Source organism: Fukomys damarensis, unplaced genomic scaffold, assembly GCF_012274545.1.
Source record: "Fukomys damarensis isolate Sample0158 unplaced genomic scaffold, DMR_v1.0_HiC HiC_scaffold_14, whole genome shotgun sequence".
Lineage (NCBI taxonomy): Eukaryota > Metazoa > Chordata > Mammalia > Rodentia > Bathyergidae > Fukomys > Fukomys damarensis.
Genome location: NW_022900926.1, coordinates 36,977,578 through 36,993,352, shown reverse-complemented (window position 1 = coordinate 36,993,352; position 15,775 = coordinate 36,977,578). Strand labels below are relative to the sequence as shown.

General features: G+C 39.0%; 1 protein-coding gene across 1 annotated transcript in view; it reads left to right on the top strand.

The window, feature by feature from the left end:
* The window catches only part of Cep43 (centrosomal protein 43), a 63,151-nt gene that overhangs the window by 16,386 nt on the left and 30,990 nt on the right, over positions 1-15,775 (top strand). Inside the window, exon 2 of the mRNA XM_010610567.2 lies at positions 15,527-15,691. Within this exon, the coding sequence (XP_010608869.1) occupies positions 15,527-15,691 (165 nt within the window). The remainder of the gene's footprint in view (positions 1-15,526; positions 15,692-15,775) is intronic.

Here is a 15,775-nt window from a genome sequence, read left to right as displayed (position 1 = left end):
CACTCACTGAGCCAATATAGTACATTAGGCACTCTTAATGAGTTAGCATGTATTAGCCATTTTCCCAATAGTCGGTGTGTTAGAGAACTCTGTCTGAGAAAGCTTCTATTGTTTCAACTGATGAAAACATATATGAGTACCCAAAAGTAGATGTGTAAAGTAAAAGGTTAGAGAAATACCCTGAATAGTTTTTCCCTTTTACTCATTTTCAAATGTTCCTTAATAAACACATGCTATTTTAACAAACATGGACTGAAAACTCTACAATCTGTGAGCTAAATAAACTTTCCTCCTTTAACTTTGGATGTTGAGTATTTTGTCTCAATATCAAGAAAAAGTAATTAAACCACATGGGGTTATATTTAAAATTAATTTTTGAGCACTTGGTGTGCAATTTCAGTCTGTTAACTTGTGATGTTTCAGTTCTGGGAGACTTTAAAAAATATGTCTTTGAATATGCACAACCATGTTTATAGTGGCACAGTTTGTAATAGCTAAAACTTGGAAACAGCCCAATTGCCCATCAATTGGAGACTGGATAAAGAAGATATGTTTTTTCTATAAAACGGAATACTACTCAGCCAAAAAGAATGAGAAACTAGAGCCATTTGTAGGGAAATGGATGCATATTGAGGCCATACTCCTAAGTGAAATAAATAGGACACACATGTGTCCACATAGTTTCTCTGGTGTGAAAAACTAAATGTGTAAATAAGATCCAAAATGTGTAACTGATAATGTGTAATAGGAAGAAAAGGGCTAAAGGTGTAGGGGAAGTGGGAAGGGTCAGGGAAAAGAAAAATATGAAAAAAGGAAAAAATGGGAACAAAGTTATTGTAAATAAGGAAGGGTAGAGGGGGTAAAGGGAGGGCAGGGATAAGGGGAAAAAATGAGAACCAAGGGCCAGGGATTTAACTCAGTGCCTCGCAGGTACAAGAACCCAAGTTCGGTCCCCAGTACCAAAAAAATAGAGAACCAAGACCTGTCATGTAAAGGTACAACATCCCAATGATGAATGTAACTGTACTGTATACCTAAAATGTACCAATAAACTCAATGAAAAAATGTCTTTGACACTTTTCTATTTAAGATCATGGTTTTCTCTCTTCTCTCCTGGGAACTCTTGCTCATCAGCTTTGGATCCTCCAAGATTTATACCTGTTTTGCATTGTTTATTATTTTATATTTTCTTTCACCAGCTTTTGTATCATTTGATTTCACAATCCATCGATCTATGAAAATATTGCCTTGCTTTGGTTGTCCTATACATCTTTATACATAATATTTTTATATTATATTAATATATATTAATAGATACTTGTGTGAGGAATGTGAACATTCAAGAAATCTCCCAATCTGAAAATATAGGACATTCTCACCCAACCCGGAAAATGTACTTGTCAGTCTCCATCCAAACCTCATAACCAATCCCCTCCATATCCCACAGAACCACAATGTTCTGATTTCTAGAAGACTAGTTCTGTCTTTTTATTTTTTTTCATTGATTTATTGAAGTCCCTTTAGCTGAGTCTCTACAGGAAAAGGAGAGAACCTTTATCTAATGAATTATTTCTATTACAAAATTTTAGTATTTTGTGTGCTTCAAAGCCCAGCTTAATACTTTTATTTTTATTTTTAATTTTCTTTTTTCCTCCTCAATTCATTAAAAATTTTATTTGCTTTTATTTGTACATGTTTTCAGTACATAATACTTATATTTCTTATGTGGAATTGGTACATGTGCATAACATATATTAATACCTTTTTTCATCCTTTTTTCCTACCTACTCCCTCCATTAATCCCCTTTGAGAAAAATTTATCTCTCTACTTCCTATTATCTGGCTTTTATCTTGCTTTTTGTATTTTGTGTTTTTCACATAAGAGAAACCACGAGGAACTTAAGCTTATGTGTTTGACTTAATTCACTTAATATTATAGTCTTAAGGCCCATCTATTATCCTACAAATAACTCGTTTATCATTCTTTACGGCAGAGTAGTACTCCAATGTGTGTAAATAGCACATTTTCTTTATTTATTCATCTGTTGTCAATATGTAGGCTACTTCTGAGATTTAGCTATTATGAATTGTGCTGCTATAAACATGAGTGTGCATGTATCACTGTAATATCATGTCTTTAATTCTTTTGAGAAGGTACTCAGAAGGGGGAATAGCTGGATTGCATAGAGTTTGTACTTTCAGATTTTTGAGGAATCCCCATTGTTCTTTTTTTGTTTTTGTTTGTTTGTTTTTTTGTTTTTTTGAGACAGTATCTCATTATGTTGTTGAAACTGACAAGGAACTCACTATGTAGTCCAGGCTCGTCTCGAACTCACAGCTATCCTCCTGCCTCAGCCTCTTGAATGCTAGGATTATAGGTGTGTGCCACCACGTCAAGGAAGTCCCGGGGTTTTTGTTTTGTTTGGTTTGGTTTGGCGTTTACATTTTCAATGTACAAGGGTTTCTCCTCTCTTCCCTTGCAGGCTCACCAGCATTTGTCACTGAAATTCACGAAGATGAGGTGGAAACTGTATTCTCCTTTTCTTTTGCTCAGTATGATGTTTTTAAAATTTATCCATGTGCTGCATCTTAGTGTTACTCACTTTTGAGTCCTAAAGAACAGGGTTCAAAGAACTGGACAAGACACACCAAAAAGGTAGCAGGGATGAGTATTTATTGAAGGTGGAAAAGACATACACTCTGCAAAGTGAGAGTAGGCCAATGAAAAGGCTTATTGCAGCCATGAAGGTAATCGAAAGGGGTCTTTTGTACCTGGAATTCCTAGACTGGCATCCCTCTGATGCAAAGAAAACATTTGGGATGGTTGTCCTAGCCAAAACTCACTTGGCACAGTGCCAGGTTTAAACTGTCCTATCAAAGACTCACTTGGCTGACTCCCAGATGTAAATGAAGAATTGAAAATAATACTTTTCTTTTTTTTGTCTTTTTTTTTTTGCCTTGCACTTGCAAGGCAGGCCACCGAACCGCTGAGCTAAATCCCCGGCCCCCAAAATAATACTTTTCTGATTGGTTCTGAGTATAGTGCTCAGGAACTGCAGAGTCATCTTAAATTCTGGATTTTTTTTTTTTTTTTTTTTTTTTTAATTTTGTTTTTTTTTTTTTTTTTTTTTTTTTTTTTTTGTACTGGGGGTTGAACTTGTGTCCTTGCGCTTGTGAGGCAGGTGCTGGAACCACTAAACTAAATCCCCAGCCTTTGAATTCTGTATTCTATGCCTACTTGCTTGATTGGCTTTGCCCCAGCCCTAATCTCCTACCCCATTTCCCCCCAGAGAGAAAAAATCACCATAATTGTTAATGGCTTTCTGGGGAAGGAGGGTATCTTTCTTCATATAGCTGCTTCCCATTGAAAGAGACTATAGATCTATCTACTGGGTATTATGTGACCTCTGCCTACCTTGAAACATTGGGGCTTAATGGTTGGATTGAAAAGAACCTATTTGAAGAAAAAAAAAGCCATAGTGCCCATATGTAAATAATTGTTGAGCTGTTTTTTCAATGGGAGAAAGCTCAATGAATTTGTTGGGAGAGTCATGGGCTGTATTCTGGAACATCATTGAAAGCCTTGAATACATAAACTTTGCAATTAAGTTGAAGAGGCAGAGGCCAAATATGACAAGGAGCAGGTCAAAATATTTTTTAGTCTGCCTTAAAAGGTGGAGTATGACAGATCCAGCAATTAGAGATATTCATTTTCCATACTATTATTTGGGAGAAGTTCTCTAAAGCATTTTATTTCCATGCTTTCTGAGGAGAAGAAAGCCTAGAGAAGAGGGATATTAGATGAACCATTAAAGCCTGAGAGCTATAGCCCTAGCAAGACTTTGCAAACCCAGTTAAAAGCAGGAGTCCCGGTACATTTAAATTGTGGTAGATCAGGGTTCATTAGTGACTCTTTATCTGCATCTGGAGCAGTGCTGGAGTCTTGCTTTTTGAAGAGGATCCTCAGGTCTTCTACAGGTTCACAGGAATAGCTTTCCTCTTTTAGGTGGCCCATTGCATGAGACAGTTCAGTTGGGGCTGGCTTTATCCTTCCTCTCTCCTTTTCTCTCTCCCTTTCTCCTTCTCTTCCCCGCACTCTTTATGGTAGTGGAAATTGAGCATAGGGCTTTCACACTGAGTTATGTTGCAGCCCTCTTCAATTTTTATTTATTCATTTTTATTTTGAGGCAGGGTCTCCCTAAGTTACTAAATTGCCCAGGCTGGACTTGAACTTGTGACCCTCCCTTTTCAGCCACCCAGTGTTAGGATTATAGGTGTGAGTCACTATGCATGGCTAAATCTCGTACACACACACACATACACACACACACACACAAAATCCTACCTTAGCTGTTTCTTAGGTGAATACCGCTATGGTACAAGATCTTTTATAACAGTTCACATTATCATTTTTTTTTTAATTTTTACATTGGGAATGGGGGAAAATAACAACCAAAATACATCATAAAAAGGTACAAGATCCTAGTGATGAATGTAACTGTACTGTATACCTAAAATGTACCAATAAAGAAAAAAATTTTTTGCCTTGGAGTGAATGCCAAATGACTTCTTGGTATGGTTTTATTTTGTATTTCTTCTAAAGGCAGTGATGCTGAGCAGTTGTCCATGTGCTTACCGGCTTTTTTATATCTTCTTTTGTGAAGTAGCTGTTCAAGCCTTCTTTCCATCTTTTCTGAAGCTGTCTTTTTACTATTAACTATAGTTTTAAAATGTTACACATACATGCCCTTTGCCAGTTCTAGGTTCTGTGTCTGTTTTCTTACATACTGACTTTTAATGATAAAGAGAAACTTTAATTTTAGTAAGTCTGATTTATCTTTTTCTTTTTCTTTTTGGTCAGTGCCTTTGGTACCCTGTTCATGCTATCTTCACCTCTTACAGAGTTGCATGTGTATTCTCTACATTTTCTGCCAAGAAACTTTACAGTTTTGGGTTTGTTGCTCATGCTTTATATTTTCCTGCCTCTTATATTTACTACTGTTTTCAGTTGTATACTGCATATTATAAATGTCACTTTGTTGAGAGAGAATGGATTTTACTGCCTTTCTTTAGGAGTGTTGAGGGGTTTTGTTTTGTTTTCCTGACAAGCAGTTAACTTTCTGACTGTGCAGCAAGTTCCCTGATTTCTGGCTTGATAGGGTAGAGAAGTTCTTAGTTCAGGGCTACAGTGTCCCCAAAGGGTGGGCTCTCTGTGGTTTCAACCAGAAGCCGGGGGTTTGGAGCAGCCGGTTGTTGGTTCTGGCTCCCCGCACCGTGCAGCCTCTGCAGTCTCCATGCAGCTCATGGCATGTTCCCTTCCAGGCTGCAGGGAGGTCCATTCTGAGTGAACCAAGGATATTTGGCCCAAATCTGAAGTGGCCCCTCAGTGGCTTCCTGGACCTCTTTCTCTATACAGCTCCACCTCTCCCAAATGCTGTCGTGCAAAATCTGGTGACCTCAACAGCCCCAAGTTTTGACCTCTTCTCCACAGTGCAGGCCTATTTTTTCTTTTCAGGCTCTACTTCCCTGTCTCATTGTTTGAAAGTGAGCCCACACAAAAAATAATGTGAATAGGGAACTGTTTTTGTGGGTCTGCAACCTCTCCGGTCCACATCTTTGCAATACACTGAATGTTGAAATTTTTTTAGTATTTTTTGACCACTTTAAATGTCAGGAAATAGACCTCTGTCCACTACCCCATGTGACCGTCACAAGTGCCCTCTCTGTGCAGTTCACCCATCCTCTTTTCCATAGCAACAATCATCCTGACTTTCATGGTAATCCTAGCACACACACACACACACACACACACACACACACACACACATTCCTAATTGACATTTCCAAATACTAAGTCTCATTTTTAAAAACATTTTAAGTCATTTTTAAATGATAGATTGCCACATTTCCTTTCCTATCTCTGAGATTGCTTACAGTTTTCTACAATCTAGGTTGCATTCATGGCATTTGCACAGTGAAGATGGGGATATTCATTTCTTCCTTTGTGTAAATTTGCAGTTGGATATAGAAGCTTATTAAGGTTCAGGTTTGATTTTTATGCAGAGCTACTTTAAGGGTGGTGTTCTGTTCATGATTTTTTCCTTTAGTATTCTGTTCACATTCAAGATACTATTGTGTGTCTTTGTGTGCATTGTTGCAGTGTTTAATGCTTAGTGACTTGTTTCTTGGGGTTTGAAAAATAGCAGTATTCTAATTCTGTCATTCTTCATTTTCTGTCAAAAAATTTCTATGAAGTGAAACTTTCCCATATAAAATATTTGGGAACTGAATAATAATTTTGAATAACAAATGCATGATGAATTTCTCAATTTTCTCTTTATTTATTTATTTATTTATTTATTTATTTATTTATTTATTTATTTATTTATTTTTGCGGTACTGGGGATCAAACTTGGGTCCTTGTTCTTGCAAGGCAGGTGGCAGAACCACTGAGCCAAATCCCCAGCCCTCTTTATTTTCATTTCTTTGGGGTTTTTGTTGTTTGTTTTTTGTTTTTGTTTTTTGTTGTTGTTTTGTTTTGCTTTGTTTTTTGAGACAGGGTCTCACTATGTAGTTGAGATTGACCTGGAACTCACTATGTAGCCCAGGCTGGTCTTGAACTCACAGCGATCCTCCTGACTCAGCTTCCCGTGTGCTGGGATTAAAGGCGTGTGCCACCACGCTGGGCTTCATTTTTGAAATAGAGTTGATGCCCTAGCATTTCTGAGAGCGGCCATACATGGAGGTACGTGTGTGTGCTCGGTGGGGGGGAGATTTAATAATTTCAGAACTTTTTCATTCCTGGTAGTTAACAACCTACTGGTGTTCAATGATCCCATTTTTGGCCAGTGGCAACCTCTTGAGGTTGACACCTCTGTTCTGTCAGCATGACCTCTGCAGTCTTTGGGAGCTTCCTTGCTCTCTGATGAAATGTCCCAGCCTCATTTTCAACGTATTCTGCCTCAGAGATACAATTGGTACTTTTCCCAAAACCTCGGTTTGTCCATACCATGGGAAATGGCATTTCAAGAAAATAATATGCAAATGAGGGCTATTTATTTCTATTGGGGAAGATCATTATTTCTGACTTTTTAATGGAACACTCCATCTTTTGTATATATTCGTCTTCCAACCTATCTGTATCCACAATAATGAACAGTAATTTAACAGTGTGATTTTAGTGCAGATATAGACAAGCATACAAATTAAATCATGGATAGCACAGCAAAAAACTAACATATATGGAGCTATCACTTATGCTAGTGAAAGCACTGAAGATGTGAGAGCAGAGATGGGACTATTAATATAAATAATGCTGGGATAATTTGATTAAACTTGTGAAAAAAAATTTGATTCCCTCCCTCACTCCATATACAAAAATAGATTCCAGAGAGGTTAAAACTTTAAATATGAAAAGCAACACTTTAAAACATTTAGAATAATATACAGCATAACTTTGCTCCCTCTCTCTCTCTCTCTCTCTCTGTCTCTGTCTCTCTCTCTCTCTCTGTCTTTGTTGTCTTGGGGATTAAGCCCATGGCCTTTGCACTGAAATACATCTCCAAATGCCTCCCCCTTTTAATTTGAGACAGGATTTCACAGAATCCCTAAACAGCCCACCCAGGAAAGGCTTGAACTTGTGATCCTCCTGCCTCAGCTTCCCAGGGTGCTGGAATTAGAGTAAATTTGGTTGCCAAATACTATTGTCCACTAAAAGGGAACAGAGATCCTTGGAGAAGTGACTGGTTCCAAGGCTGGGTCAGGAAAACCAGATAAACCCAGAGCACCTTGTGCCAGAAAGGACATATTATACAAATTATGGGCATATGTGAAAGGACAAAGGAGTCAGAGGAACCCCCACCCCTCAAATCTGAGGCAATCTAAACAGCAAAAGAGACAACAGGAATAATGCTTTATAATTTATTGTACAACATCTATGAGCCATACTGACTTAGATAAAGTAAGAGGAAGGTTTTCCTTAGAGTGGAATGCTAAATAACAAATGTGGATGCTAAGAGTTAAAAAACCAAAAACACAACACCACACCCTTCTTTAGGCATCATGTTAGTAACTGATTCATGAAAAGAATTATCATGCGTGCTGTATTAATTATCTACGTCATTTCTTAAATTACTCCAGAATGTAATGGCACATGACAACAGCATTGCTATCAGACAGGTTTTGTAGATCAGGCATTGTTATTTATTATTATTATGATTACTTTTTGTTTTTTTTGAGACAGGGTCTGGCTATGTAGCCCACTCTGGCAGGAGACTTCATATCCCCACCTATGTCCTCACTTGTCTTATCTAGAATGAGTGGCCCAGAGCAAGGTGGAAGACACACTACCTTCCTTTCTGACCTAACATAAAGGGTCCAACTTCATTACATCCTTTATAACTGTCCTTATTCAGTGCATGTATGGGGACAACCTCACAAAGATGTTGGTTCCAGGAGATGGGATTATTGGAGCCATTGTGGAGGATGGTTAGCAAAAGCTAAACTAAGTAGGGAGAAGTTTGATGAGGGAGAGTATATTTTCATAGTCTCACCTATACATGTATGTGAAGAAAATTTTAAGAGAATGACGTTTTCTTCAATGGTCATATCCTAAATTTATGGGGTGTACATTTACATTTTTTTTTGCATTTTTAAGATTCATCAGTAAACTAGTCTGCTATTTTATTTCACATACATTCTAGAAGATGAATTTTCATTATTTTGAAATTAAAGTAGTACTGGCAGGCAGGGGATAGGGGAGTAGCTCAGTGTTTATCTTCATTACTTTTCTCATTGCTGAGACAAAATACCTGATATTCAAAGTATCACGGTGTGTAGAGGTTTTTAGTCCATAGTTGGCTGGCCCCAAGGCAGAGACAGCAATAGCAATAAGCATCTTTCTGCCCCTTTTATCCTATCCAGGCTAGTTAGGCTGGGCATAACTCACACCCTTAATCTTAGTGCCCTTGATCCTAGCATTGCACCATGAACCAATCCCAGTGTCACACACTCTAGATCCAGCCATCTCTGAAAAAGCCCCTCCTATGACTGCATGAGGTTTTGGGGGGAACATCTAGACACAAAGCATAAGTGTTAAAAGTGTGTGCTTGCATGGCTCTGGTTTTTATTCCCAGCACCAAAAAACATTAAAATGTAAATTAAATAGTATTGACATCTAATTCTTTCAATTAATCCACCTCAACCAAAATAGATTGGCTAGATTCTGCTTAAATGTCAAAAATACTTTAGTAATTGGTTAAAATGGTGGGTTTGCAGCAGTTCAAAGCAATTTTAAAAATTATAGCTCTTTAAGTAGTAGAGCAGTACATAGCTGTGGGAACACTGAGAAGTGTGTATACCAGATATTGCGTTGTTACCATGGTTACGGTTTTGGAACCAATCAATTTTGCATAGACATACTCTTAGCAACAAGATAATTAAATTCATAAAGAGGACTAGGCAGTGCGAAATAAACAAGTTTCTCAGAGAAACAGTTGAGTAGAAGAAACCCACTTTCATACTGTTCTTAGTGTTTTGAGCCACTTAGGTTCCTACACATAGGTCCATTTGCTCACTGCTCACCAAATCAAAGGAGGCCATTTATTTTGGTGAAAGGAAAAAGCTTTATGCAAAGCTAGCTCCAAGGGCAGCCTCATTTGTCTGGGCTCATCATCTCCCTGTGTACAGGTGTGTAGGAGTTTTAATAGCCAGGACGGAGAGAAGTGAGCAGACTATGAGACAATGTGCATCTCCAGGCTTGCTTTTCTCCCAGCCATCTCTAGCTCCATCTCGCCCTTTCCTGACCTCCTGGGGCTAAAACCAGCATACTCTGTCACTTCATTTGGGCTGAGAGGAAGAGGTGTTGGAAATTTGCTCAGTAGGAGGAAGTTTAGAGAAGCCTATCACTTAAAGAAAGAAATGTAACATTTAGAGTTCAATTTTGCTACACCCCTTACATTAGTATTTAAGAACGTGGGAGTAGCTCAGTCGTGCATTGATTGCCTAGTATGCGGGAGCCCTGGGTTTAAGCCCCAGGACTGGAAAAAAAAAAAAAAAAAAGAGAGAAAACAAAGCAACCCCAAACCAACCTAATTTAAAGCCATGAATTCAACGGGCAATTAATTAACTGATAAAATTAGCTATTCAATTCTTCATTGTAAGGTAGGCTAAAGTTCCCTCTTCCCATCTTAGTTAGATTCTCTGGTCAAGGTGCCATAATCTAGCCTGGCAGAAGACAGGCAAAGAAGAGAAAACCAAATATATTCACTTCCAAAAGTATGGAGCAGGCCCAGGGGAACACCCAGTTATGTTGTGGGGGGTCGTGGGGGGTTGGCCTATGCACTCTTAACAAGAACAGTATGAGAGCAGGGACAGAACAAATAAAAGGCAGAGTCTCTGTGGCAGTAAACTGGGCCAGGAATGAGTAGGAGACTAGCTGATTAGTACACGCCCGCCCAGGCTGAGGGTCTAGTGTTCACTCCAGTGATTGAAATATGGAGTAGTGGATACCTCTGTGAATTTGTCTCCTACTTTTAGGCAAATAGGCAATGGAAAAGCAGCTTCTTAGCAAGTGATGAAAAGCAGTTAAAGAGGAGACCCGTTCTGCCTGTTGAACACTGCCTCCTGGTGGCTTTGACTTAGAACATGTCTTGCGAAGATGGCGTGCTTTTTTTTTTTCTTTTTTTCCCCTCATTCAGTTTATTGGTACATTCTAGGTATACAGTACAGTTACATTCATTGTTGGGATCTTGTACCTTTACATGACAGGTCTTGGTTCTCATTTTTTACCCTTGTCCCTGCCCTCCCTTCACCCCTCCCCCCTTTACAAACACTTCATTTCCATTTTTTCATTTTCTCATATTTTTTTCTTTTCTCTTATTAGCTTTCCCCTACCCTTCCCACTTTCCCTACACCTTTAGCCTCTTTCTTCCTATTTCACATTGTCCATTATATCATTAGGATCTTATGTACTATTATAGTTTATTCACACCAGAGAAACTATTCAGCATTTATACATGTGTGACTTATTTATTTCACTTAGGAGTATATCCTCAATATGTATCCATTTTCCTATGAATGACTCTAATTTCTCATTCTTTATGGCTGAGTAATGTTTCTCGCATTCTACATTTCCTTTATTCAATCATTTTTGCTATTTTACTAATTTTATTTAATTCAATTAAAAGACTGGTATGTTTTCAACATGCCTCACCTCAAAAGACCATGTGTTAAAAAATGATAATTTCATATGCTCACAGTATTTGAAGGGGGGGCCTTTGGGCAGTCAGTACGATTAGATGAGGTTGTAAGGATGATACCCCATAATAGCATTAGTGCTTTATAAAAAGAAGCAGCCCCTGAACAAGCTTGCTTGGTCTCACCATGTGACATTCTCAGCCATGTTGTGCCACAGCAAGAAGGCCCTGAGCAGAAGCTAACAACTTGACACTGGACTCTCTGGCCTCTAGGACCAGCAGCAGAACAAACCTCATTTTTTATAAAATGCTCAGTCTCTAGCATTCAGTTATACCAACAGAAAATGAACTATGTCAATTGCATTCTATAAACACCGGGAGAAAGTTAATATAGAAAGAGCATGAGGTGGCAACCAAACTAACTTGAGTGGTTAATCTTAGCTGTGTGACTGCGGACATACTATCTTTCCTGAGCTTTCGGTCTCATATGTAACATGTCCAGAAAAAAATCCATTTGCTCAGCATCATAGAGAAAATGAAATTAGGATGTATATTTGAAATAACTAATAACAGTTAATACTTTTATTGTGCTTTCTATGATCCAGACATTAAATACTATCTCCAAAGTTTCTCGCATTCTACATTTCCTTTATTCAATCATTTTTGCTATTTTACTAATTTTATTTAATTCAATTAAAAGACTGGTATGTTTTCAACATGCCTCACCTCAAAAGACCATGTGTTAAAAAATGATAATTTCATATGCTCACAGTATTTGAAGGGGGGGCCTTTGGGCAGTCAGTACGATTAGATGAGGTTGTAAGGATGATACCCCATAATAGCATTAGTGCTTTATAAAAAGAAGCAGCCCCTGAACAAGCTTGCTTGGTCTCACCATGTGACATTCTCAGCCATGTTGTGCCACAGCAAGAAGGCCCTGAGCAGAAGCTAACAACTTGACACTGGACTCTCTGGCCTCTAGGACCAGCAGCAGAACAAACCTCATTTTTTATAAAATGCTCAGTCTCTAGCATTCAGTTATACCAACAGAAAATGAACTATGTCAATTGCATTCTATAAACACCGGGAGAAAGTTAATATAGAAAGAGCATGAGGTGGCAACCAAACTAACTTGAGTGGTTAATCTTAGCTGTGTGACTGCGGACATACTATCTTTCCTGAGCTTTCGGTCTCATATGTAACATGTCCAGAAAAAAATCCATTTGCTCAGCATCATAGAGAAAATGAAATTAGGATGTATATTTGAAATAACTAATAACAGTTAATACTTTTATTGTGCTTTCTATGATCCAGACATTAAATACTATCTCCAATCTAACTACACATTCATACAATATACACACACAATGATTTTTATCCCCATTTACAAATGGAAAATTAAGATACAAGTAGTTAAATAAATTTCTATGGTCAACATAACCAAGTAAGTGAATTCAAACCCATGCAACGTGACTCAAAAGACTACTCTTTTTAACCACCACTTAAACCTGACATCAATAAATCTTTGCCAATATAATGAGCTAAGCAATGACAGAGGAAACATGGAGTTCATTTCTTTTCTCTACATGCTATGTCTTTTACACATAATCTATAAAACATTTAAGGAAACTCATAAGCCATGAAGAATCTTATTCATTCTCTACTGGCCCAATCCTTCAAGAATAGGATGGCTAATCTAAAATGAGAAAGTGCTATTGATTTTGAACCAAAATACCATCTCCAGGACTTCAGATACATTTTTAATTTTTAAAATTATAGAAACAATGACATCTTCTTCCAAGGAAATGCAGGTGGACAGTCAGAAGGCACTTACCCAGTTCTAGCCTCCTCAGTTATTAGATTCTAGTTGTTTAATGGCTGTAAGTTACTGGAACATATTTGTGCTGCTTAGCTTTATGTGTTAACTTGACTGGGCTGCTGAGTCCCAGATATTTGGTTAAACATTATTTTGGGTTTTCTGAGTATGTTAGAATTGGCAGACAAGTAAAGCAGCTTACTTTCAGTTGAAGGTCTCAATAAAACAAAAAAACAGATTTTTCCCAGTAAGAGAGAACCCTTCCTATTTCTAGTCTTTACATTGAGACATCAGCTCTTTCTTTGCCTTCAGACTCATCCTGAAATGCTGATTCTCCCTGGCGTTCCCCCTCCCCATTTTAATAGGAACTACTATATTGGCTGTCCTGGATCTCTGATTGGCAGCTTACCCTCAAGCTGCTGAACTTGAGGATTGTCTTGAGGGTCTCATAACCCAATTCTTTATAATTAATTTCTTTCTCTCCCGCTCTCTGCCCCCTCCTATGTGTGTGGACACACATGTGTGTAAATGTGTGCAGGTATATGTATCTATCTCCTTTAAAGGGCCCTCATTACTGCATTATACCTATTTACACCCTCTTCTTTCCAAGGTCATTTCTGTAACTTACTTGAGGTTCTTCTTAGTCCTTCCTGGATTCCTGAAACAATTCTTTCCTTCAGTGTCATTACATAAACTTTGCCCACGACCCCCTTGCTCTGGCATGCTTTTTCTAAATTCAAATGTGTTCGTGCAACACTGCCTTGTAATTACGCTTAGCATGCCATTTTTCACCTTTAGGCTGAAATTCAAATCCATTATGTTGGTGGGGGAAGTCCTTCACAATCTGTTTACTTCTTTATCTCCAGCTAGATCGTTTCTTCTGCCACTCTCTGCTCAGACCAAACTGTCCTGTGCCCCTGCCCTCTGAATGTCCCTTTCTTCCTCTTTCACCAGGAAAACACCTGTGAGGTTTAATGACACTTCCTTCAAGAAGCCATCTGGCTTAGCCAGCTCAGGCTGCAGTAACACAATACCACAGAGTAGATAGCTTAAAAGATAGAAAATGTCTCTTTATTTCTGCTGCTAGAAAGGACAAGGTTATATGCTGAATTTTTGGTCCTGGAGAAGGCTTTATTTTTCATGGCTTACAGACAGAAGCCTCTCCTTGTGTCCTCATGTGGTAGAGAGTGAATTTTGATCCCTCTTTCTCTTATGAGGACATCAGTCCTACTGGATTATGACCTCAACCTTTATGACCCTGTGTAGGCCCCATCTTCAAACACAGTCACTCTGGAGGCTATGGCTTCAAAACACCGATTTGGGGTGTGCACACACTCAAGGTATAATGCAGCCCCAGCACCTTCTTAGCTGTCTGACTATAACTGCCTCTCACCTCCCGGGAACTTTGTTCTGAGTCTTCACAGTCAGTTGCAGAAGTTTTACCTGTCAGAGTCTCTGAATTGTGAGCTCTCCAACTGTGGGAGATACTTGGTGTCTCTGTCTCTTCACCACTTAATTTGGGGCATAAATACAGTGGGTATTCAATATAAAGTGCTGATTAAATGGATCTCAAATTGCCTTTTGGACATCTAAATCTAGATATTTTGCAGATGCTTCAAATTATTCAATTCCCAAATTAATGCGTCATCTGTCTCCAGGAAGCTCATGAATCCTACTTCTACTACTGACACTAACCTTGGTCTTTTCTGGAAATGGTTCAATTTTTCCAGATTCTGGGTCTGCTTTACCCACCCACTTATTTCCTTTAAGGTTCACGTCTCATAGGTCTCTCAAATTTCTCTGATCTATTGATTCCAATCACATTAGACTCTACGGTTTCTAACAGGGGCAGCATTTTCCAGTCCCTTTTACTTATGTCACATTTTATATTTGGAAGTGAACTCTGTTCTCTCATATCAATCTGATTTAACTCAATCTTAAGGCCATCTTAAAAACTACTCTCTTCATGAATCCTTTCCCTGGAAATAGATACCAGACTCAAACTCAGTTTCTCCCACACTACTGCTCCACAGTCACAAGTTATAATCGGCAGACTTCTTGCAGTTAGAAAATGAGGATTTCTAAGCCCTAGTACAGATTTCGAGTATGGGAATCTTTGGTTGGAATGGGGGTGGGGGGGTAAAGCTCTTTTCTTACAAGAGCCCTAGTGCTTGTCATGCATGTTGGAGTCTGAGATTCCCTCTCTCTTTCGAGCTGTTCTTTCAAAAGGACTCAAACACACAAGAGCAAACAGTAAACAGTATGACATAGTGATAGCACATTGCACCTTCACTCCCGGCCTCCACACAGGGCAGGCCTGCTTTCTAAGTGTGTACACACACACATAAAGATACACACACACATCCACATATATAGACACGGATACATACACACAGAGACACAGGCACAGTACACAGACATATACACAGACACACAAGCGACAGAGAGATACACGTGCATGCACACAAAGACACACAGAAACAGACAGCCCCCCACACCCGCCTGCTCTCAGCAGGTGCCAGACGGCGTGTCTCCGTAGAAGGCGTGAGAGACTTCCGCCCCCCCTACGCAGGCCTGAGCTGCGGACACTCGCTCTACGATTCCGCGAAGCTTCTAACAATTCTGATATTAACAAGCCCCCGAAGGAGCCGCAGAGCTCTGCTCTGCGCTGGAGGCCTAGGTCAGCGTCTCAACCCGGAGCCTTGACCTCCGTCCGCCCATAAGCAGTCCCTGCGCCCAGACCTCTCGAGGCCACGCCCCCGAC